Genomic DNA, 26,439 nt, shown 5'->3' on the forward strand with positions numbered 1-26,439 from the left:
CTCATTTTTTATAAATTTGCAATGTGAATTCATTTTTTTTTTCCCTACAATTTTAGAATGAAATAATTACACAGCAATTTCTAATTGTTTCTCTAAAGCAGTATTTATAATTAAAACTAATTTAATTTGTATCCATTTTAACATTTCAGTTATATTCTGATTTATGAAGCAACTGTTTATTTGGCAAATCAAACAGAATACGGCATAACTGACCAAGTTACTTAAACAACATACACTACATAACATAGATCAGGGTATAAACAGCAAGGCGCCTGCACCTTGAAACAGATCATGAACAACATTCATTACAGGTTTTTTTTTTAATCCCAGAATAGGGAAAAACCCCCTTTTTTCAAAACAAATTGATATATATATACTTGTGTGTGTTTTTAAATAGTATTGCAATTTAATATGCAATTTTGGGCCTTCACTAAAGATTACTATAATGGGTATAAAATTTCAACTGTATTGTGCTCACAGTAGACTAAGATATCTAAAATTACTGTATTCCTTGAATTATATGGAGGCCCTGTGGTTAAGTATAATTTTTGGATGTGTCATTGACCAAAAGAGAAATATAAAGAAATTAAGAAACACTACGAGCATAAAAAAAAAAAAAAAAGACTGTTGAAACAATTATTTTCTAATTAGAGTTTTTCAAACCTACAATTTCTTCTGGTTATTCTTGATTATGTCATTATTTCAACAAATTCATAGGTATGTTTTGTTTTATTTTTAGATATTCATACCTTTCATTGCTGTTCTTGATGAGGACTAAGCTGAAAGGGGCGGCACATCTCAGCAGGTATTTTTTTTTTTTTTTTGTACTTGGAATATTTCGTAATCTATTCTGGCACTATACTTATATTTCTATTTTGGACAGTAATGTGTGGTGGCATTTCAGGAATTTCTTGAAATTACAATTATTTTTTCAAATTTGCAAATGCTACAACAAAATGTTTTGAATCGCAAAAATATTCCAGCAAACTGGTGGAAGGGGCTACATTTTTCTGTAGTCTCATTAACAAAGTTATGTATTCTGGATTTTTTTTTTTTTTTAAGTAGAAGGAAGTACCACATTCTATACCATTTTACAAATATCTATAATGGAAATTATAATGACTCATTTGGAACACAAACTGGAAATAGTAAAAGGAGTTTATGCAGTCAGTGATTCTCACTATTCTGCAGGTCTCTGTCTGATATTGCAGTGAATTTACTATTCACTGCTATTTGGTTCTAGGGCAGCAAACCTTTGGATTCTCAATATCACTTTAAGGACGTAAGTTCTTTCTAGCTGCATATCACAAGGCACTAATTATCTATGGCAATTGTGTGCTAGTGTGATACTTCATTTACACGTCCATTTCCATTAATTTCTTTATCAGAACATGTGCTGCCTTTGGCACTGTCATTACTGGCACTTCGTTGATATATAGGAGCTCCTCGTCCCAATGTAGTGCTTGGTGTACTAGGTGTACCTGGTCCTCCCATTCCAACATAACGTCCTAGAGGTCCATCACTTCTAACATTCATTTCTCCCCTCATGAACCTCTCAAGCTTGTCCACACAGGCATCTTGATAATCATGAATCCACCTGTATAAAACATGAATAACAATGAATCAAAAGTAATATATTTTATTATGATTACAAGTGAAATCCAAAGTTTTATCATTTTAATCTTAATGTAATTTTTCAATATTTTAATATAATGCACACATGTCACTTGAGATGAAAAAACATTCCTACTCATTATTATTAGCTATAAGCAAGGAAGCCTGAGGTTTATGCTGCACCAGCCAAAACAAAAAAAAAAAAAAATTTTTTTAATACCCCGAGAGAGAGAGAGAGAGAGAGAGAGAGAGAGAGAGAGAGAGAGAGAGAGAGAGAGAGAGAGAGAGAGAGAGAGAGAGTGTAGAAAGGAATCACCAAGAAAGAGAAGAATGATGATATCCAGCTGAGGACCCTGGGTGTGCCAAGCCCATACTCACCAGATGTGAGCCCCTGGGGTTATGTATTTTCTGTGTGATTATAATCGTATATGATTGTAATTACACAGAAAAATCATGTGTATTATAGTATTATATACAGTCATGTGTATTATAGTATTATATACAGTCATGTGTATTATATACAGATATATACATACTGTATGTATTAAATACAGTAATAATGATCATGCAAAAATAACAGTTGTAATTTCAACAAGAACGATTACAAAACTTAGAATTGTCAGAGTACTTAACTCATGGAAACTATAAAGGACACAATAAAAATTAAGAATAAATAAACCAAAGGTTAAAATCAGTATGCATGCACTCTGTGACAGTAAAACTTGCCTGATGCCTGAACACAGGTGTTCAGCACATTTCTATTTATTTATTATTATTTTATTTTTACTTGCAATTCTAAACATTTTAATATGAATACACACAGTAAAGTTCTAAAAAAAGGAAACAGTTCTAGTAGCATATCAATTAAAGGATTCACGTCAACTCAAAGAATATGTATATTTAGGTACATTTTTCTGAGTTGACAAATGAGCTGAATACAATTTGTGTATGCATAAAAATATGCACCTTGACCTTGCATAACTCTGGTGATACCTGCCTATAAAACTAAATGTTACAGTCCCTCCTTGAAAATCTCCTTCAGTGTATGGAAAGAGATAGATGAAAGGTTAAATCAGAGGAATATATCACTGTCTGCCAAAGAAACAAAGATTAAAAAAAAAAAAAAAAATCCAAAACTCAATTAAATGAGATACAAAGACCAGGCTCTACCTGTGGGAAGGTAAGTCGGGAAGAATGATCTTGGATTTCCAGATTGTGTCATCTTGTGCACTGCTGATTGCACCAAGCTTGATTGTTTATGGTTTTGATGGTGCATTTATAACTAAGGCAATAGTGTGCTAAGTGAAATGGTATAATAAAAATATATAATATAATGGTATAATTAATTAATACAGAGTAGCATTAATATAATATAAAACAGTTAAAAGATACAGCTACAAAAATGCTTAAATGAAAATATTTTCTGAACTGTTAAAAAGGTGTCAGTATCTGCATGTAGAACCATCCACCCTTAGCAGGCAGGAATGTGTGAATGCAAGTACTACACTCTCCTGGTGACCTTCTCTAACTAGATTGCTAAGGCATAATTACACAGGCTTGATTTGGTAAAGTAATTTGTTATGGATTACATGCCTTTAGTGGATGTCATACTGAGGCATAGCTGATTTGGCTGCTGCATCAGTTAAATCATTGCCTGTGATTCTGACATGGCTTGGGATCCAGCAAAAGTAAATATCCAAGTCCGACTCTGAAGGAAAGTGTACCATTTGCTTAACACAATACAATATTGTATGAGAGTGTATCTCATCTCTAATAGATGCCTGTAATGTGCTAAGAGAGTCTGTATACAACATGCACCTTTGGTATTGTACTGGTGGGCTTTTATATGATCCAAAGCAAGTTATATAAATACATAAGTCCAAGGCAAGAATTACATAAATATGTATAAATATTACAAGTGTATAAAATAAATATTAAAAGTAAGTTTTTACACAAGTTTAAAAAGGTTCAATAAATTTAAATAGATAACAGCTCACTCACGTTCATTGTTGTACAGTATCTGACTGAGTGTACAGAGCTCATTGAGAGGGCTAAAAGCAGTAAAAGATAAATGACATTGCAACCTTCACACATAGTAGGGTCATCAGCCCTCAGCAAAAAATAATGTAAGATGACTATGTCCCATGTGGAGGCGAGTAAGAACAACTTTCGCTCTACAGTTTCTCCACAGACTAGACTGCTATGTGTGGATTATACGTTTAATCTGTTATAACTTGTTACCTGAAGGTACATTTGGGAGTGAAATATATTTTGTATTACCTGCCAGTAGGCTGTATAGTGGACTAAAGGCAGTGATTCTTCTTGGTTTTTTTTTTAAGGTAATTTTTATAAACAAAACAGGACTCTTCAGTGAATAATTACCGTAACCACCCAGTTTCTCCACTCAGTTGGAGATGCAATAGAAGAGTATTTCTATTTTACCTAATTTAATATCTGGTTCTATTGTAACAATAATCCAAACTTAGAATTGTTTATTTCCAAATCTTAATTGTAATTGTAAAATCAGAATATTGGTAATTGTAATGGTAATAATGGTAATTGTAATATTGATAACTGTAATTGTATTCAAATTTGTAATCCTTTCTATTTTTGATCCCCCAACAGCATGGTCTGATGGGTATCGGTAAGATACCTGAAATGTTACCTTAATATATATAGTAGTTTAAGTGAATAAGCTGAGCTTAATAAACTATAATATTAATATCACATGGTATAAGAGTGGTATTAAATATAGTAATAATCTTAATTGAAAACAACCATGTAACGTCCTTCCCTAACTATAACAATAATATTTTTTGGAGGGCATATATTCCTTTTTACCATTTTTCTTTATATATAAAGAACTTTGATGAAAAATTAAAACAAACTCAGCAAAATCATTATACTTGTATTTGCAAGCATCCCAATTGCGATATAGCTGTACAGATGATGTACTAATTCATTTATGATGTAACAAATAGACACATTTTAGAGACTTTACCTTACTCCATTGAAGTAACATACTGCTCTCATGTCTTCTGGTAACATTTCTGGTTCTGGCCATTGAAAATTATCCAAGATAGGTATGATATTACATTGGCTTTGAAGTGCTTCTACAATTTCCTAGAATACAGAAAAAAATAACATTTTAATGTTTAACATGAAGATGCTGACAAATAATATAACAAATAATAATATTGACAAAAATAAGTTGCATTTTTATTTTCCCACTTTGAATTTATGCATGAATTGAAGTTACTAATTAAATTCATGCTGCATATTAATGCAGCATGCACTGAACCAGCAGATCCCTCAGCGAAATATCTATTACGCATTAACAGCCTATTGAAGACTAGAGGCTGCAACTCTGTCCACCTTCATAATGATGCAAACAGCTTTAGAAAAGCAGGTTTGGAAGTGGCATGCTATTGTTTTCTCAGAATTATATGTGAAAAGGATCTCACAGCCTCTCTGTAATCCTTAGTTATTGTTTTCAGCTTTGAATAAACAAGTATATTTCTTCCAAGTGAAGGATTAATGCCACTTCTAAAGAAAGTAGACACTGTTTTTTTATGTTTAACTTATTATATAAAATGGTTTTTTGTCTATTACTGTTATGGTTTATTTATTTTATAAATCATATTATGGATGTACACATTGGAGAACAGTAAGAAAAAAAATATATGCAGTGTGTGTTCAAAGGGACTGAATTCAAAGAGCACTACGAGCAGCCCCCTTTTTGAAGGTTTTTTTTTTTTATTTTCCATCAATGTTTTGGCAGATAACACTGACTTTTTACCTTTTTTGGTGCATTCAGATTCTTTTGCTTAAAAAAAAATGAAAATTTTTGAAAAGATTTTATTAAATTAAACTTAATCTACCTGGAGTATTACTGTATAAACATTACAATGTAATATTAACATAATAATAACAGTGCTGTTATTAATGAAATTTATTGATGCCATATTGAACACATGCAAACTGTACCAGCAAGGAGAGCATATGAATAATGTTGAATTTATAAAAAGCTGAGGAGAGCATCTGAATGCATTAATGAATAACGAATAACTAAACAATTATGTTGTAAAGAATGGCCTATCTACCTTTGAAGGTTTGAGTTAAATATAGAATAAATGGCATCTACACCAGGCCTGACGTAGCTGAGTGGTCAGGAGTGAGAGTGCAGTAACACACACTCTTTGAGTGGACCGGGGTTAAAGCCCGTGACTGCTAAATACAATGAATGTTTGTATTGATAATTATATATTGTATTGTCAAAGGAATTTATTGTAAATTCCTTTGACCTGGTGGTTGTGCCAGAGACTTAAACAAGAAACAATTTCTACAAAGTAAAAAAAAAAAAAAAATTCACGATTCCTATGATTCATACCTTTCCCAAAATCAAGTGGAAGGAGAGTTATATCTGGCTTTATTCCTTCTGGGAACCTTAAAAAAAAAGGAATATAAGCAAGTAGAGCATTTAAACAGGAATGCTATAGTTATTAAGAAATGCATGGTACTTCATACGATTGACCAGGAGATGAGAAGAAAATAAGAGTTAAAAGTGGGATAATATAAAAATATTATTATATTAATAATGATAAATATTTTGCATCTACAGTCACAAGTGAAGAAGTTTTTAAAAATGAGAACACCAAGAAGTACACAAAGTTATAACTGGGAGCTAAATGATTTTGTTATAATAGAAGAAAGTGGAAGAGAAATTACTGAAGCTAGTAAGTAAATAAGGCAAGGTGGCTGATGTGATCTATCCAGTTATATATATTAAAAAAAAAAAACAGCAAAAGAGAAGTAAGCACTTGGGATGGACAGGTGATGTGAGAAAGTTTTTTTTTTTTTTGCTGATTCTGTATAAGCTTGCTTCTTTGCATAGGTACATTATAACAGGAGTTTGCTGTATATACAGGATAAGATAAAATTAGCATCACATGTTTGATGCCTTATAAATTTTTATTATATTTACATAAAGGGAAAATAAAGGGAAAATATATTTACATAAAGGGAAAAAAAAATAAAGGGAAAATATATTTACATAAAGGGAAAAAAAAATAAATATAATATGTATTTACATACATATGTAAATACATATTTACATGTGTCGCAAATTGAACGAGAGGTCTTTTTTTTTTTAACCAAATTTAGTCGATTTATTGACCGGTTGTTATATCAAGTTGTCTTCTATAAGTAGATTATAGACTAGTCAGGATCCTTAGTTTATTCTAAATTGAGATAGCGAGATTTGGAAGCTGGTAAATACTTGCGAGTCCGTGGAAATACCGTTCGTGATTTCCCGCCATTTTTACGATAGCATAAGCTTAGTGTAGTATAGTGCATAATATAACATTGTCAATTAATCAGTAAATCTATTAATCTTGATAAACTTTATTGTCAATTAAATTGTACTTTTAACTCTATATATATATATAAATAACGACTTAATCGTAACAAATAATTAATACATAACTATAGTGGTACACGTGATACGGAAGTTGTATAAAGGGAACTCGTAGAAAACACTAGATACCGAAAAAATAAATATAGCGTTATAACTGTTTTGGGATATAACTTAAGGATTTAATTTTTGTTTTGAATTTTATAGAATTAAATCGGAATCATGACTCTGACCAGAGCAGCAAAGCAAAAGGCTCAAGCTAATGGGAGTGCTGTGGTTCAGGGGAGAACTGAGGGGGGCAGTTGCCCTCTGAATCACAGTCTATTAAAATGCACTGTTTGCTTGATGTTTGCGGAGCAGTCGGGTACGGGACATGATACTGCCAAGGGGGATGTCTTTGTGTGTGCACGATGTAAGGAGTGCAAGGAAATCAGGCGACAACTCAGCGTTGTTATGGGCCTTTATGAGAGCTTGAAGGACAGGGTGGATGCCCTCGAAGGAAATAAATTGAGGGGCCCATCAAGCTCTCAGCTGCCCACATCAACGCCAGAGCTTGCACTTGGTCATCAGGCAACACAGAGGCAGCCCCCTAGGCAGAATGCGCTGGTCCCACAGGAACTAGTAGTTGTTGGTGACTCTATTGTCAGGGAAACGGGGAACATGCTTTGTAAAAAGGATAGGTGGAATAGGACCAGGGTATGTCTGCCAGGGGCAAAGGTTGATGACGTTGTAGAGCGGATATCATCTTTTAAGGGCACAAAAGGTGATATAGTTGTACACGTTGGCACTAATGATATTAAGAGTAGGAGACCGGCGGAACTACTTAGCAAGTACAGGTCACTGTTGAAAAAAAAGCCGTGAATTAGGGTTGAAATTGAGAGTGTCTGCAATTCTGCCCAGACACGATAGGAGGGAGTATATGATGAGAGCCTTGTCGATCAATTCGGCCCTGGAAAGATTGTGCAAGGCTCAAGGGGTAGAATTTTTTTCAGCCTGGACTGTACTTGTTAACAGGAGAGATTGCTTCTACAGGGATGGGATACACTTAAATAGAAAGGGTGCAAGAATTTTTGCTGATGCTGTCGAGGCAGTGTTAGGTGGGTCGGAAAACTGCTAGTTGGGGGGGATACAAGGACTAATAGATTAACAGTAGCCACTGGCAGAGGTGGAAGTGATTCTTGCACTGCTTCTATTGAAATGAACAGAAGCCTGAAAAACAAGATGCAGGATATTTCAGAGACTGCTGGTAGTCATTGCGGTACAAGTAAACACATGGGTTGTGTTAGGGTAGCTAAGAATAGAAACAGGTGCATGTATACCTGCGTGTACACCAATGCTAGGAGTTTGGTAAATAAATTTGATGAATTTGAGGTATTGCTCAAAACATCAAAGGCAGATATTGTTGGGATATCAGAGACGTGGTGTCACACAGATATAGGTAATGCGGAACTGGAATTTGGGGAATACAATGTGTATAGAAAAGATAGACAGGGGAGGAGGGGTTATGCTATTAATTAAGAAACACATAAAAGTCCAAGGAAGTGAAGCCAGTCGACATCGATGGACAGGGCAGTGTCGAGTCAGTTTGGTGTGACATAAGCATAGGGAAATCAAAATTGAGAGTAGGAGTGTGCTATAGGCCTAATGACTCTGATGAGTATAATAAGATATTGTACAGGGAAATAGAGTGGGCCAGTAAATCAGAGAGTCTTATAATGGGGGATTTTAATTTCCCAGATATTGACTGGAATTTGTGGGTTGGTCACTCGCACACTAGCAAGGCTTCTGTGGATTTATTGGATGATTGTTTTCTACATCAGCATGTTCGTGAGGCAACAAGAGGGAGCAATACTCTTGATCTGATTATCAGTAGTGATTCTTCATGCATTAAGAATCTGCAGATAAATGAACCACTAGGTGGCAGTGATCACAGTGTGTTGAAGTGGGATTTACTCAAGGAGGTAACTACCATCAGAGGTAAAGGGAAGGGTTTTTGTTTTCGTAAAGGCGACTATGATGGTCTGAGACAGTATTTAAATTCTATACAGTGGGACCAACTGATGATGTTACCAACAGCAAACTCAAAATGGGAAGCATTCAAGGAACTAATCTTGGAGGCTACCAGGCTTTACATACCAACTAAGAAATATTGTTCAAGGTTTAGGCCTAAATGGTTGTCAGATGAACTAATGAGACATGTGGCAGAGAAGAAAAATGCATGGGATACATACAAATTAATGGGTGACATGGAAGCCTATGATAGATATAAGTTGGTCTGTAACCAAGTCACAAAGGAGATTAGGCAGGCAAAGGCAGACTACGAAAAATCCTTGGCAAAGGATGCAAAGAAAAACAGAAAAGAGTTCTTTACATATTTGAACTCGAGAAGGAAAGGAATGAATCAGATTGGTCCACTGGATATTGATGGTTCAACAGTTGAGGATCCTGCTCAGATGGCTAACAATCTAAACGAGTATTTTGCATCTACATTCACGCATGAGGAGTTATTCAGGAAGGAGAATGATGTAGGTAAAGTAAACATTGACAGTGAGCTGGATGATTTTGTAATAACTGAGAGGAAAGTGGAGGAGAGATTGTTGAGGATAAACATAAAAAAGGCACCTGGGGTGGATGGGATCTATCCAGTTATATTAAAGGAGGCAGCAAAGGAAGTATGCAAACCCCTAACCATAATTATGAGAGCTTCTTTGGACTCAGGGGAGGTACCCATGGACTGGAGATGTGCAAATGTAACCCCAATTCACAAAGGAGGATCAAAGGCTGACACAAGTAATTACAGACCTGTTAGTTTAACTTCTGTTCCAGGTAAATTAATGGAGGCACTGGTTAAAGAAGCACTGCAGGATCATCTAGACAAGAATTCAGTTATAGCTCAGACGCAGCATGGTTTTGTTAAGGGCAGGTCTTGCCTGACCAATTTGATTGGATACTATGATGTAGTCACAAAAGAACTGGATGCAAGGAATAACTTTGATATTATATATTTGGATCTTAGAAAGGCTTTTGATACTGTTGCACATGGAAGACTGCTGCACAAATTGGAGCAGTGTGGTATTGGAGGCAAATTGCTGCTATGGATAAGGGGATGGTTGAGTGGCAGAAGACAGAGAGTGGTAATCAATGGACACTGCTCAACGTGGACTAATGTTATTAGTGGAGTTCCTCAAGGTTCAGTGTTGGGTCCGTTGTTGTTTTCGGTGTTTATGAATGATATTGATGATGGTATATCAAGTTTAATGTCCAAGTTTGCAGATGATACAAAGGTTGGCAGGGTCGTTAAGGACACTACTGATGCTATGCTGCTGCAACAGGATCTGGAAAGGTTGAACAGATGGGCTGAGAGGTGGCAAATGAAGTTTAACATTGACAAATGTAAAGTACTACATATGGGAAACAGTAACCCCAGAGCAACGTATCAACTCTGCGGTACTACACTGACAGTGGTGGAGAATGAAAAGGACCTGGGGGTAATTGTGCAGGCAGATATGAAGTTCTCTGAGCAGTGCAGACGAGCTGCAAGAGTAGCTCATGGTGTCTTGTCAATGATATACAGGAATTTTTCTAGCAGGGATAAGGAGGTGATTATTTCCTTGTATAAGGCAATGGTTAGGCCACATCTTGAGTACTGTATACAGGTCTGGAGGCCTCATTTCAAGAAGGATGTAGAGCTGCTGGAACGGGTACAGAGAAGGGCAACAAGATTAGTGAATGGAACAAAGGGTTGCTCTTATGAAGAAAGGCTTAAGTTTTGCAAATTACAGAGTCTGGAGACTAGGCACCGGCGAGGTGATCTGATAGAGGTGTATAAGGCTTTGAATGGTTTGAGCATGCTCAATGCCAATGGGATTCTTCATCTTGCTCAGAATAATCACCTCAGAGGGCATAAATTCAAATTGAGGAAGGACGGATGTCGGATAGATGTGCGGAAATTTGCCTTTGGCCAGCGGGTGGTTGGTTGGTGGAACCGACTTCCATCACTTGTTGTTGAAGTTGATAGCCTAAACAAATTTAAAGCTCAACTGGACAGGTATTTCGAACGAACGGAGGGGTGAAATGGGAGTGGGTTTTTTTTTTTTTTTTTTTTGGCTGATGCTGAATAAGCTTGCTTTCTTGCATCATATGCCTCTACTAATGCTAATGCTAATTATATTTACATACATATTATATTTACATAAAAATTTACATAAAAATTTTCATATCACTTCCAGGAGTAACGTGGCACATATCCCAATGGCAGTTAATCTTTTGCCAGACTTGCTGTAACATGGTTGGTAAACTGTGTTGACTGCTTGTAGCAATCAGTGATATAAGGTGTGGTGAGCAGGCTGGCCACTGAACCAGACCTTTAAGGGGTATACCATCTCGCTGGAAGAACACATTGTGGTTGCCAAGATAATTCTGAGTTATTTGCAGGATTAGATAATTCTCCACCATGTCGAATGGAAGAATTGGTAATTTTTCAGTCTGTGAAGAAGAATGGGCATACACTTTCCACCACTTTCAAAATGTGTTAACTTTGGGACTTTCTTGGCTCATTTCTCTGCGCTCATTCCAGGCTAAAGATGAAGCCTAACCATCCACTTATACAGGATAATCACCTCTTTGTCTCTGGTAGTAAAATTCCTGTATATTGTTGACAAAACCTCTATTTGCTGACCTGGCAGCCTGTCTGCACTGCTCAGAGAACTTCATATTTGACTGCACAATTATCAGTCTTTTTTATTCTCCCCTATCCTGAGTGTGATACCACACAGTTCTTAAGTTAATTTGCGATTACTACCTACATGAAGTACCTTGCATTTGTCAGTATTAAACTTTAATTGCCACTTCTCAGCCTAGCTTAATTTTTTCTAGATGTTGTTTAAGGAGCATATCCTGATTACTGCCATTAACCATTCTACCAACCTTTGTATCACATGTAAGCTTAGGCAATAAGCCTGATATGCCTTCATCACTATCATTAATAAATATAAAAAAAAAGAACACTGGGCCAAGCACTGATGAACCAACTATTATCATTAGTCCAAGAACAAAAGTGATAACTGATAACCCCTCTGCCTTCTCCCATTCAACTATCCCTTTATCCATAGCAGTAAACTTTTCCTTTGCTCAAACTTGTACAGCAGTCTTTTATGTGCAACACTAAGAAAAGCTTTTCTGAAATCAAAGTTTATGATGCTAAAATTATTTTTTGCATCCAGTTTTTGGTTACTGGACATAGCATATAATCAGATTGGCCAGACAAGTTTGCTTCTTAAAAAATCTATGCTATAACTGCATCCTTTCCTAGATGGTTCTGCATTACTTCTTTGGCAGTAACTCCATTATTTTCCCTGGAACAGAAGTCATGCTACTGGGTCTATAATTATTTATATCACCCTTTGATCCCCTTAGTGAACTGGGGATAGATTTGCACATCTCCAGTTCATAATGATTTCCTTTGAATCCAAGGATGCTCACATAATTATGGTTAAAGGTTTGCTTATCTCTTTTGCTGCTTCCTTAAACTAGTAAGTAGTCATGGGAAAATGTTAACCCCATACTCACATCTGGTGAGTATGGGCTTGGCACACGGTCCTGACCTGGATATCTTCATTCTTCTCTTTCTTGGTGATTCCCTTCTGCTCTCTCTCTCTCTCTCTCTCTCTCTCTCTCACACACACACACACACACACACACACACACACACACACACTCTTTCAGGGTAACTCGAGAATTTTTTTTGGCTAGTACAGCATAAGCCTCAGGCTTCCTTGCACCATATAGGTAATAATAATAATAAAACCTGAAATTCCTCTGTGCATGCATGCAAAAATTTGAAATATCAGCAAAAAATATTTCAAAATTCTCTCTCTTTTTTTTTTTTTTTTTTTTTGATGCCAACTGTATTTACAATCTTTTCTGAACACAACTGTGAAAATTTCATGTTCTATATTAAAACATATTTTTAATTAATTTTGGAAAATTAAAACTTCCCTCCGACCTGTCGGCAAGTGAATGCAAATTTAAAATATGCACCCTTCAACTCATGCTTTGATTAGACAAAAGCATGCTGGTAGAAGGAATGCTGGCTACATGAAATGTGAAGTGCAGATGTCAACATTTTGATTCCAGACATTGCTTCAATATCACAAAACCAGAGAGCATTACTGATTGGAGGAAAGTGCATGGCAGTAAAGATCATTCTATCAATGCCTCAACATGTCATATATCAATCAACAAGTGTATGTAATTATGTTTAACTTAATCATGAATTGATATACTTTAGTATCCCTATCCCTAGAAAAGTCCTCATGTATGAATGCAGATGCAAATATGTATTCAGTTTGTCAGCAATTTGAGTGGGATCATCAAACAGTTAAAACATTCATATCTAGTGAATCAACGTGATTCATCTCCTTCCTTTTGGTGTTTACATAAGTGAAGAAGTCTTTACTGTTTTTCTTTGAAGATAGTAATCCCCTCCCTGGAGGTTTAGTATACCCACTGGAGAACACTCAGTTATAAACCTAGAGCAAAGAAATAAATAAAAGAAATTAAATAAATAGATAATGGCAAAAGTAGACCAAGACGTTATGACAACAGCAAGAAGTCACTCGTGAGAGTTTTATAAAGCAGATGCATCCATAATCATCACTGTCCAAATCTGTTTTATCCAGAAAGTGTAGAGGTCACTATCAACCTTCCATTCACTGTTTTCTTCCATGTTCTCCTATTTCCTGTTAGATTGCCAAAGCTAGAGTAGGCTCTCTCTCTCTCTTTTTAATGCTAGCTTCACACCATCAATCCACCTTCCTCTTGGTGTGCTTCTATATCATCTTAAGTTTGCTTCACTTACTTCTAACAGCAAGCTTAACGATTTTGTAATAACTGAGAGCAAAGTGGAGGAGAAATTGTTGAAGATAAACATAAGAAAGACACCTGGGGTGGATGAGATCTATCCAGTTATATTAGAGGAGGTGGCAAAGGAAGTAAGCAAACCCTTAGCCATAATTATGAGAGAATCCTTGGATTCAGGGGAAGTCCCCATGGACTGAAGATGTGCAAATGTATCCACAATTCACAAAGGGGGATCAAAGGCTAACATGAGTAATTACAGACCTGTTACTTGAACTTCTGTTCCAGAAAAAATAATAGTCACCGGTTAAAGAAGCATTGCAGGATCATCTAGACAAGACTACAGTAATAATTCAGACACAGCATGGGAGTTTTCTCCCATGTTCTCCTATTTCCTGTTAGATTGCCAAAGCTAGAGTAAGCTCTCTCTCTCTCTTTTTAATGCTAGCTTCACACCATCAATCCACCTTCCTCTTGGTGTGCTTCTATATCATCTTAAGTTTGCTTCACTTACTTCTAACAGCAAGCTTAACGATTTTGTAATAACTGAGAGCAAAGTGGAGGAAAAATTGTTGAAGTTAAACATAAGAAAGACACCTGGGGTGGATGAGATCTATCCAGTTATATTAGAGGAGGTGGCAAAGGAAGTAAGCAAACCCTTAGCCATAATTATGAGAGAATCCTTGGATTCAGGGGAAGTCCCCATGGACTGAAGATGTGCAAATGTATCCACAATTCACAAAAGGGGGATCAAAGGCTAACATGAGTAATTACAGACCTGTTACTTGAACTTCTGTTCCGGAAAAAATAATAGTCACCGGTTAAAGAAGCATTGCAGGATCATCTAGACAAGACTACAGTAATAATTCAGACACAGCATGGTTTGTTAAGGGAAAGTCTTGTCTGACAAATTTGATTGGATACTATGATGTGGTTACAAAGGAACTGGATGCAAAAAATAATTTTGATATCATATACTTGGATTTCAGGAAAGCTTTTGATACTGTTGCACATGGAAGACAACTGTACAAATTAGAGAAGTATGGTATTAAGGGCAAGTTGCAACAATGGATAAAAGGATGGTTGAGTGGGAGAAGACAGAGGGTGGTAATCAATGGGTGCTGCTCTTCGTGGACTAATGTTATAAGAAGATTCCCCAAGGGTTCAGTGCTGGGTCCACTGTTGTTTTGTATATTTATCAATGATATTGATGAAGGTATATCAGGCTTAATATCCAAGTTTGCACAGTTGTTAATGACAGTAATGGCAGTGTGCTACTGCAACAGGATCTAGAAAAGTTGGGCAGATGGGCTAAGAAGTGGCAACTGAAGTTTGACATTGACAAATGCAAAATACTGTATATGGGTAGAAGTAATCCCAGAGAAACGTACCAACCGTGTGGTACTACACTTAGGGTGGTAGAAAATGAAGAAGACCTGGGAGTAATTGTGCAGTCATAAATGAAGTTTTCTGAGCAGTGCAGACAGGGTGCCAGAGCAGGTCATGTGGTGTTGTCAATGATATACAGGAAGTTTGCTAGTAGGGAAAAGGAGATGATTATCCCTTTGTATAAGGTAATGGTCAGGCCACACCATGAGTACTGCATACAGGTCTGGAGGCCTCATTTTAGGAAGGATGTAGAGTTGCTTGAGTGAGTATAGAGAAGAGCTACAAGATTGGTGAGGGGAACCAAGGGGTCCTCTTACCAAGAAAGGCTTAAGTTCTGCAAATTGCAGCATCTGGAGACTAGGCACTTGCGAGGTGATCTGATTGATGTACATAAGGCCTTGAATGGGTTGAACAGACTCGTTTCTGATGAGATTCTTCCTCTTGTTCAGATTACGAACCAGAGGGGGCATAAATTCAAATTGAGGAAAGACAGTTGTAAAATAGCTGTGTGGAAATTTTCTTTTAGCCAGCAGGTAGTTGATTACTGCAACAAACTTCCATCAGTTGTTGTGAAAGTTGATAGCTTAAATAAATTCAAGGAGAAACTGGACAAACGTTTAGAGGGAATGGATGTGTGAAATAGTTTTTTTTAATTTGGCTGATGCTACATAAGCTTGCTTTCTTGCATTGCATGGCTCTACTACTACTACATTTGACTAGATATTTGTTAAGAATTTTTTTTTTATTTTGTTATTTGTAATGTGGCTTCATTCTTCCATGTTGTAGTTCCATTTAAATTTATGATTCTCATTTCTGATTAATTCCTTTTTTTCTCACCTAGCTCTCAGCTCTATGGCCTAAAAACCAAATTTTCCATGTTATAAAGTTTTTTTTTTATTTTTTTGCCTAATTTCAACTTTACTTCAAACAAATTTGTGTATATGGCTTCCTACACTTCCTGCTCTATTAATTCAATTGGTATTAGAAAACGATGTGTTGATGAAAAGCTTATATAGAAGGGAATCACCAAGGAGGAGAAGAATGATGGTATCATATAGTACTAGTTAAAAAAAAATATAATAATCATCCCACTTTATTTGATCATTCTTCTGATGATTCGTTCAAACCTTTAAATTTATTCAAACTACCAACTTCTATGACATTAAGTGGTGGAAGTTTATTCCAACAATAAATTATTCTCTGGCTAAAGGCAAATGTGCACATCTATTCTACAACCATTCTCTTTGTGTGTGTCATCTGAGAAAGAGTAAATATGCCATCAGCATTTAGTTTCCTTAACCCTTTTAAAGCCTTCTAAACTTCAATTAGGTCACCACAAAGATTCCTAATTTCCATAGACTGCAATTTACAAAACCCCGGTCTTTCTTGGATAAGGATATTCTTTTGCAACCCCTAACTAATCTTATTGCGCTTCTCTGCACCCTTTCCAACAGCCCAATGTCCTTCCTAAAATCAGATTTCTAAACTAGTATACAATATTCCAGATGTGTCCTAATCATTTCTTTATACAGTGAGATAATCATCTCTGTGTTATATGAATTCTTTTGCCACAACTTTGAAAACATCCATTTTTTTAATTTGTTTTAAGGGAATCCTCCCATGGGTACACAATCGCATTTATAATTTTTCTTTCCTTGTAAATAAATACACCAGTGGTTCCCAACCTTTTGTCACCGAGTCACATTTTAATTAAAAGATGCTATATTCGTTGCATTCCTGAGGTGGTGGTTGTTTAAGAGTTTTAGGACACAAGGGCATCAAAGGCCAAGATGTGTCTTTCTAGGTTTTTTTTTTTTTTTTAATGTAAATCAAACAGTTCATCTAGATTTGCAGAGTTTACTTAATATCTGTTGAAAGGTAAGTGGATTCTGATTATTGCATAAACTCTGGAAGCAAAGGATCTGGAATTTCTGAAGCAAGGGCATACCAAAGGAATGTGTCTTACTGAAAGCTAAACTTGGCATTGAACACAGAGAGGGGAATTTTCTTTAGCTAATAGATGATAATGCATAAGATGAGTGTGGACAATTTGAAGTATGGCAAGCATTGCTTCTTCTCTGTGACTTTTTCTGATGCTTGAGCCCCATATTTGTGGATTCAGTTTTATTTCCTGTAGTTTATTGTTAGTTTCATTTCTCCATATCTGGCCCCATTCGTCTTCACTTGCTCTAATAATAGTTGGCCCAAAATCTGAGAGAATGAAAAGGACCTGGGGGTAATTGTGCAAGCAGATATGAAGTTCTCTGAGCAGTGCAGACGGGCTGCAAGAGTAGCTCATGGTGTCTTGTCAATGATATACAGGAATTTTTCTAGCAGGGATAAGGAGGTGATTATTCCCTTGTATAAGGCAATGGTCAGGCGACACCTTGAGTACTGTATACACGTCTGGAGGCCTAATTTCAAGAAGGATGTAGAGCTGCTGGAACGAGTACAGAGAAGGGTAACAAGATTAGTGAATGGAACAAAGGGTTGCTCTTACGAAGAAAGGCTTAAGTTTTGCAAATTACAGTGTCTGGAGACTAGGCACCGGTGAGGTGATCTGATAGAGGTGTATAAACCTTGAATGGTTTGAGCATGCTCAATGCCGAAGGGATTCTTCCTCTTGCTCAGAATAATCACCTGAGAGGGCATAAATTCAGATTGAGGAAAGACAGATGTAGGATAGATGTGCGGAAATTTGCCTTTAGCCAGCAGGTACTTGGTTGGTGGAACAGACTTCCATCCCTTGTTGTGGAAGTTGATAGCCTAAATAAATTTAAGGCTCAGCTGGACAGGTATTTCGAATGAACGGAGAGGTGAAATGGAAGTTTTTTGATCATTGTTTTGTTTGGTAGTTCTGATGCTGACTTTGCTGCATTACCTGCTTTGTCGTTGCCTTCTATTCTGGAGTGTCCTGGGATCCAGCAAAGAGTAATTTTAGGGTATTTTTTTTTTTGACAGAAGTTGATTAGAAAGCCAGTTTCTTGTAGAATGGGATGATGAGAATGATTGTTTACCTTGTATGGCTGAGACAGCACTGAATGAATCACAATATGTCAGGACAGGAAAGTGATGACTGCTAACATATTTCAATTAATGCAAGCTGGCTGGCATATAATTCTGCAGAAAGTATGCTATACTCAAGTGGAAGCGATTTTGAGACTACGTGTGAAGGGAATAAATCTGCTGCACCTACATGTGAGTGGGACTTAGAGCCATCTGTATAGATTGAGTTTCTCAGTGTGTTCCGAAGTATGGTTGGCATGTAGCCATTGGATGTTAAATGATGGAATGGTGTTTTCTGACCACTGAGCAAAGTATAGAACAATGTCATAATCATGTCTGTCCCATGGAGGTAAAGGCATATTTGTACTTTCCTCAATTTTGTTGAGATCAATTTTCCATTTCTGTATTATTTCTTGAAGGTATATCCTAGCAGGCCTGGGTTCATTAGGCTTGGATTCATAGTGTTGGCCAAACTATGAGCTTATTTTGGCAGCGTATTGGCAGAGTAGGCTTGGTCTTCTAAGGTAAAGTGTGTGTGTGTGGGGGGGGGGGGCATGTGCTTACACATATAAGGTAAAGTGTGTGGGGGGGGTTATGTGCTTCCTTTTCCATATACAAGCTCTGAACTGGCGAGTTTCTGTAGGCACCTAGTGTAGATCGAAGGGCACTGTGTTGGATGGTGTTCAGAGACTGTCAGATGCTGCCTTAAGCTGAAGCATATACTATAGCTCCATAATCTAATCGTGACAAGATTATAGCACAATATAAAATCAGCAATGACTGCCTGTCAGCACCCCAAGTTGTTGAGGATGCTGCATGAGGATGTTTAATTTCTGGAGGCACATAGTTCGCAGGAGGTTATATGTTTATGAAAATTTAGTTTGGTATCTAAAATCAAACCCAATAGTAGTATGGAAACTGTCAGTATTTCTCTGCCTTTCAGTTTCAATACAGGTTCTGGATGAAGCAATTGCAATTTACAGAAGTATACTGCTGTAGTTTTCCCCTCGGTTAATCAATAGCCATTGCATTTTGTCCAAGTTTCGATTTTTTAATTATTGCTAATTGTAGTTGTCTTTCAATGGTAGCCATGATCGATGATTGACAGGAAATAGCAAGATTGTCTGCATATATATGTAAGTTTCTACCAAAACTAGGATGTCTTGAGTAATGCCACTGGTATGTAATGCAAAAAGTGTGGTACTTAAAATTGATCCTTGAGGTACTCCTTGCATGTGAATTGTGGACAGCTCATTCTGAATGAATCAAGACAGGTTACTTCTCAATCCAAAGTTTTTTTTTTTTAAGTCCATGGAATCCTCCAACCTGGAGGATTCCATATCTGCAGGTTGTGTCCAATTCTTTGGTAATATCAAAAGTTATCATTACCATGTGTTGTTTTTTTAACAAAAGCATTTCGAATGTGCACTTCAAGTTTTATGTGAACATCAGCTGTAGACCTGTTATGGTGGAATCCAAATTGGTGGCATGTTATAGCATCTTGATCTTCGATAATCCAGATGAGTCTCCTGTGAACTATCTTTTCTAGTATTTTTCCTAAACAGCGATATAGGACAATAACTGTTTGGGGGAGGAAGCATCTTTCCCCAGTTTTTTTTATAGCTACAACTATTGACTGATACCATATATCAGGGTAAACATTCTCTTCAAAGATTCTGTTGTAAAATTTCAGTAGTGTAGCTTTTGAGGTGGCAAAGTATTATGCAGTAAATATCATCTGGTCCAGCAGAACTATTTCGAGAATTCTGGATAGCTTTGTTGAGGTCAGTAATAGTGAATGGAAGGTTATAAGAATATAATTGGCTTGTATCAAAGTTAATTTTATATTTTTCCACAGAAAGTTTTGTGTATTTAAATGAGTCTTCATAAGACTGAGAGGATGAGATGGCAGCGAATGTTTCAGCTAATGCCTCTGCAATATAAATTGGAGAAGAAATATCCATTCCTTTCCAACACAGGATTGGGGCCGAAGTTTGCTGACACTTTCCACTGAGGATGTGGATCTTTCTCCAGATTATTCTGGGGTCAGTGTTTCTGCAGATGGTAGAAGTGAATTAAATCCATGATCCTGTTTTGCTTTCCTATGAATTCGGCAGAAAATGTTCCAAGCTTTCTTTTGGCAAGAAAGCAATCTCTTGTCCGCCAACCATTATATCTTTATTTGATAATATTTGTTTTTGTTTTATTGCACTGGCAGCACATTCGAAATGTGCTGCCAGTGCTTCAACAATTTCTCCTCCACTTAGCTCCATGTAGTTTTTCTGCTATATACCTTGTGGCATTATTGAACAAAGTGTAACTTTGTTCAGTATAAGATTGTATAAGATTTATGAACAAAGTGTAACTTTATTCATGGAGTATTAGTCATTGCTACAAGTGAATAAGCTATAAAAAATCACAAAGTAAAAATTAGAAATCTGCATGGGGTTAATCAAACAAAAATTCTTTAAAAATATATATTCAAATAATCTTTAGGTTTTTTTTTTTTTTTTTTTTTTTTGGGTCAGTGTGATCATCCTGAACCAGATATAATCAGCCATTATAGCTTCATCCCACCTTCCTTGTTGCCTCTTCTCCACTGACTGTATAACCTGGTGTAATTTCTTCCCATGCTCTTCACTAACATCACCCAGATTGATATTCTGCATTCCATTTTTCAGTAATTTTCAATCAACTTGTCAACTATTCCTTTATAATTTTCACTGCTATGCTATGAAGAAACCTTTCACTACAAGGCAAAATGACTTCCAGGCCTTTCACTCAGCATCAGTCATTTTGTTTTCCAGTTCTTGTGAAGACACCTGCTTAACTTGTGGATCAATAAATATACACCTTTTACTTTTGAATTACACAGTTTTGGAAACACTTCATATTTTCTTTAAAGTGTCAGTTTGAGGATCTGATGCTTTAACAGATTGTGTGACCAGTCCCAACTTGATATGGAATGGTGAAAAGTAGAATTTGTTTTTTGGAACCAAGGAATAATTACCACATTGTGTGTACCAGGCTTCAGCTCAATTCTGGCAGACAATTTTCTTCTCCTGTAATGATGATCTACTGCCCTGTTGTCCCACAAGCTGAGAAAGCAAAGGAACTCACTGAGTTCCTTTTCTTTCTTTCTGCCACCTTGCAAACCCAGAAGGGCTCCTTCTGGGTTTGCAAGGTGATCCACACACACATTTCATTTATACTGGTCATACTTGATCTCTAACACATTCCACATTTCCACAGTATTCTTTAATAAGAATGTGCAACAGGAATCAACGGGTGTGTATTTCCACTGGGAAGCAACATAGCTTTCAAACATTTACTTGAACTATGAAAAGATTGTAATTAATATCAATTATATTAACTAATATCAATACCTCTGGATTGCAACTAATATCGATTTCTTTAGAAAGACTAATCAAATCAAATAGTAGCACAAGGATTCTGAAAAAGTGTAAAAACATGCATAAGTGATATGTCTTTTTTTCTCTATGTAGAAGTTACATCTGGGATCCAGTAGGTTCCACTCTTTTAAATGAGATGTCAGGAGCCTTGCAGTGGATTTGGTTAGTCCAAAGTACCTCACTAAGTCATCCAATTCTTGATGATTACAGAAATGTGTGTGGCACTTTATCTGAGCACATTCTGATATGTAATCCTAATTATCCTGTTCACCAGCTTCACCATCCAGTTCCTGTCAATCCAAATCTACCTTCTCTGGAAGGTAGATTTGGATTGACAGGCTTCACTGTGTAGCAATGGAGCAACAGAAGATAATATTTTAGGATACACTACAGCTTTTCAATCTGTGGTCTTTTTAAACTTTGATATAATCACCATACAAAAGTGGCAGTCATCATGACAGTTTGTGGACTCACTCCATATTTAAGGTATAACAAAAGGCATTTGCATTTGTTTTATATTGGAGTTGGTGCAGCAGCTTCTGTGGCTATAATGCACCAAACTTATGATCATAAGTTGATATATATGATGTTTTTTGTGTATGAAACTACTGTTGATGAAACTATTGTATGTAAAGCTAGTAACATTTAGGACTTTTATATCTTGCATTATTATTATATTTGGTGGTAATAATTAATTATTTGGAGGTAATACTCCATGACATTCTGTTAATCACCTAAGGTATTAGCATTAGCATTAGCATTAGTAGAGGCATTTGATGCAAGAAAGCAAACTTATGCAGCATCAGCCAAAAAAAAAAAAAAAAAAAAAAACCCCACTTCCACTTCACCCCTCTGTTCGTTCAAAATACCTGTCCAGCTGAGCCTTAAACTTATTTAGGCTATCAACCTCCACCACAAGGGATGGCAGTCTGTTCCACCAACCAACCACCCGCTGGCTAAAGGCAAATTTCCGCACGTCTATCCTACATCTATCTTTCCTCAATTTGAATTTATGCCCTCTCAGGTGATTTTTCTGAGCTAGAGGAAGAATCCCATCAGCATTGAGCATGCTTAAACCATTCAAGGCTTTATACACCTCTATCAGATCACCTCGCTGGTGCCTAGTCTCCAGACACTGTAATTTGCAAAACTTAAGCCTTTCTTCGTAAGAGCACCCCTTTGTTCCATTCACTAATCTTGTTGCCCTTCTCTGTACTCGTTCCAGCAGCTCTACATCCTTCTTGAAATGAGGCCTCCAGACCTGTATACAGTACTCTAGGTGTGGCCTGACCATTGCCTTATACAATGGAATAATCACCTCCTTATCCCTGCTGGAAAAATTCCTGTATATCATTGACAATACTCCATGAGCTACTCTTGCAGCCCGTCTGCACTGCTCAGAGAACTTCATATCTGCCTGCACAATCACCCCCAAGTCCCTTTCATTCTCTACCACTGTCAGTGTAGTACCACAGAGTTGTACGTTGCTCTGGGGTTGCTGTTTCCCATGTGTAGTACTTTACATTTTTCAATGTTAAACTTCATTTGCCGCCTCTCAGCCCATCTGCTCAACCTTTCCAGATCCTGTTGCAGCAGCATAGTGTCAGTAGTGTCCTTGACAACACTGCCAACCTTTGTATCATCTGCAAACTTGAACATTAAGCTTGATATACCATCATCAATATCATTTATAAATACAGAAAACAATAATGGACCCAACACTGAGCCCTGAGGGACTCCACTAATAACATTAGTCCACGATGAGCAGTGTCCATTGATTACCACTCTCTGTTCTTCTCCCCCTCAACCACCCCTTTATCCATAGCAGCAATTTGCCTCCAATGTCACACTGCTCCAATTTGTGTAGCAGTCTTCCATGTGCAACAGTATCAAAAGCCTTTCTAAGATCCAAGTATATAATATCAAAGTTATTCCCTGCATCCAGTTCTTTTGTGACTGCATCATAGTATCCAATCAAGTTGGTCAGGCAAGACTTCCCCTTAACAAAACCATGCTGTGTCTGAGCTATAACTGAAGTCTTGTCTAAATGATCCTGCAGTGCTTCTTTAACCAGTGCCTCCATTAATTTTCCTGGAACAGAAGTTAAGCTCACAGGTCTATAATTACTTGTGTCAGCCTTTGATCCTCCTTTGTGAATTGGGGTCACATTTGCACATTTCCAGTCTATGGGTACCTCCCCTGAGTCCAAGGAAGCTCTCATAATTATGGCTAAGGGTTTGCTTACTTCCTTTGCTGCCTCCTTTAATATAACTGGATAGATCCCATCCACCCCGGGTGCCTTTCTTGTGTTTATCTTCAACAGTTTCTCCTCCACTTTACTCCCAGTTATTTCAAGATTCTGTAGCTTACTGCTAGAGTTGAATACACCTCTGGCATTCCCCTTGCTGAATACCTCCTCATGTGTGAATGTCGATGCAAAATATTCATTTAGTTTGTTAGCTACCTGAGCAGGATCTTCAACAGTTGACCCATCAATATCAAGTGGACCAATCTGATTCATCCCCTTCCTTCTAGAGTTTACATAAGTAAAGAACTCTTTGCTGTTTTTCTTTGCATCCCTTGCCAAGGATTTCTCGTAATCTGCCTTCGCCTGCCTAACCTCCTTTGTAACTTGGTTGCATATCAACTTGTATCTATCATAGGCTTCTGTGTCATGTGTTAATTTGTAAGTATCCCATGCATTTTTCTTCTCTGCCATATGCCTCATTAGTTCATCTGACATCCATTTTGGCCTAAACCTTGAACAATATTTCTTAGTTGGTATGTAAAGCCTAGTAGCTTCCAAGATAAGTTCTTTGAATGCTTCCCATTTTGAATTTGCTGTTGGTAACATCATCAGTTGGTCCCACTGTATAGAATTTAAATACTGTCTCAGTCCATCGTAGTCGCCTTTACGGAAGCAATAACCCTTCCCTTTACCCCTAATGGTAGTTACCTCTTTCAGTAAATCCCACTTCAGCACACTGTGATCACTGCCACCTAGTGGTTCATTTATCTGCAGATTCTTAATGCATGAAGAATCACTGCTGATAATCAAATCAAGAGTATTACTCCCTCTAGTTGCCTCCCGAACATGCTGATGTAGAAAACAATCATCCAATAAATCCACAAAAGCCCTGCTAGTGTGTGAGTAACCAGCCCCCAAATTCCAGTCAATATCTGGGAAATTAAAATCTCCCATTATAAGACTCTCTGATTTACTGGCCAACTCTATTTCCCTGTACAGTTCCTTATTATACTCATCAGAGTCATTAGGCCTATAGCACACTCCTACTCTCAATTTTGATCTCCCAATGCTTATGTCACACCAAACTGACTCAACACTGCACTGTCCAGCGATGTCGACTGGCTTCACTTCCTTGGTTTTTATGTGTTTCTTAACTAATAGCATAACCCCTCCCCCCTTCCTATCCTGTCTATCCTTTCTGTAGACGTTGTACTCCCCAAATTGCAGTTCTGCATCCCTTATATCTGTGTGACACCACGTCTCTGATATCCCAACAATATCTGCCTTTGATGTTTTGAGCAATACCTCAAATTCATCAAATTTATTTACTAAACTCCTAGCATTGGTGTACACGCAAGTATACCTGCACCTGTTTCTATTCTTAGCTACCCTAACACAACCCATGTGTTTACTTGTACCGCAATGGCTCCCAGCAGTCTCTGAAATACCATGCATCTTGTTTTTCAGGCTTCTGCTCATTCTAATAGAAGCAGTGCAAGAATCTCTTTCACCTCTGCCAGTGGCTACTGTCAGTCTATTGGTCTTTGTCTCCCCCCAAGCTAGAAGTTTTCCGACCCACCTAACAATGCCTCGATAGCATCAGCAAATATTCTTGCACCCTTTCTATTTAAGTGTATCCCATCCCTGTAGAAGCAATCTCTCCTTTTTGGAAGGTATTTTGAAGTGTGATATTTCCACAGCTATTTAAGGGAATTCTGATGAAAGCTGTGTGCTATTCTTTATTCAAACTGGATGCAAGAGATCATGAAATGTTGGGCAGTTTGTGTGGTATGACAGATTCAGCATTGAGGTGGGTCTCAAGATCTAAATAAGTATGACTGGGTAATAAAGGTATATTCAATCTGTAATCCACAAGAATGATCTCTTCTTGTCTGTTTGGTCTTAAGCTAGAGGTTCATTTTTTCAACTGTACGAATTTTCAACTGTAGTTTATAGTTAGATCATTCCATAGGATCTGTCGGTTGCTACAATTGCTTCAGGAAGAACAATTCCTCCAAAACAGAAATACATTAGTGACATGCAATGCTAATTATTAAAATTCACTTCTTCATTATGTATACATACACTATCCTATCATCCAAAATATTATCCAGACATATTTGTTTCACATTGCAGTGCCATTCTACATGATCACTGCTTTATTGCTCCATTCCTCCTATAGAACAGTCTCCAGTTAACACCAATGTGAGACATAATGACCCTCACCAAAGTTCCAGTTCATCACAGAGGTGTTCCATAGGGGTCAAACTGGGATTGCACTTGCCTTCTAACTTTTGTACATTCACGTCAATTAACCATTTTTGAACAGCCTCAAAAGTACAGCATGGTGCATTATCCTGTTGAAACAAACAGGAATGTGCACCAGACAACTGCCACATCAAAAGGAGCACTAAATTTCCTAAAATGATAAGGTAGGTGTCAAATGGTCCCTCCCCCAACCACCAAAGGTACTAAGCCATATCATAAGAAATAGCCCC

The 26,439-nt window shown here is 37.0% G+C and overlaps 1 protein-coding gene across 2 annotated transcripts in view; it reads right to left on the minus strand.

Moving 5' to 3' along the window:
* Window positions 1-1,092: 1,092 nt before the first annotated feature.
* Window positions 1,093-26,439, minus strand: part of Sarm (sterile alpha and armadillo motif) — a 328,620-nt gene continuing 303,273 nt past the window's right edge. For both annotated transcript variants that reach the window (XM_090374247.1, XM_090374248.1), the window contains exons 8-9: window positions 4,616-4,737; window positions 1,093-1,597 (exon numbers count right to left, since the gene is read on the minus strand). In XM_090374247.1, the coding sequence (XP_090230373.1) occupies window positions 1,339-1,597; window positions 4,616-4,737 (381 nt within the window). In that variant the 3' untranslated portion in view covers window positions 1,093-1,338. The remainder of the gene's footprint in view (window positions 1,598-4,615; window positions 4,738-26,439) is intronic.

The sequence above is a fragment of the Mastigoproctus giganteus genome, chromosome 5 (genome assembly GCF_048544385.1).
Source record: "Mastigoproctus giganteus isolate SK-2022 chromosome 5, ASM4854438v1, whole genome shotgun sequence".
NCBI classification, from domain to species: Eukaryota; Metazoa; Arthropoda; class Arachnida; order Uropygi; family Thelyphonidae; genus Mastigoproctus; species Mastigoproctus giganteus.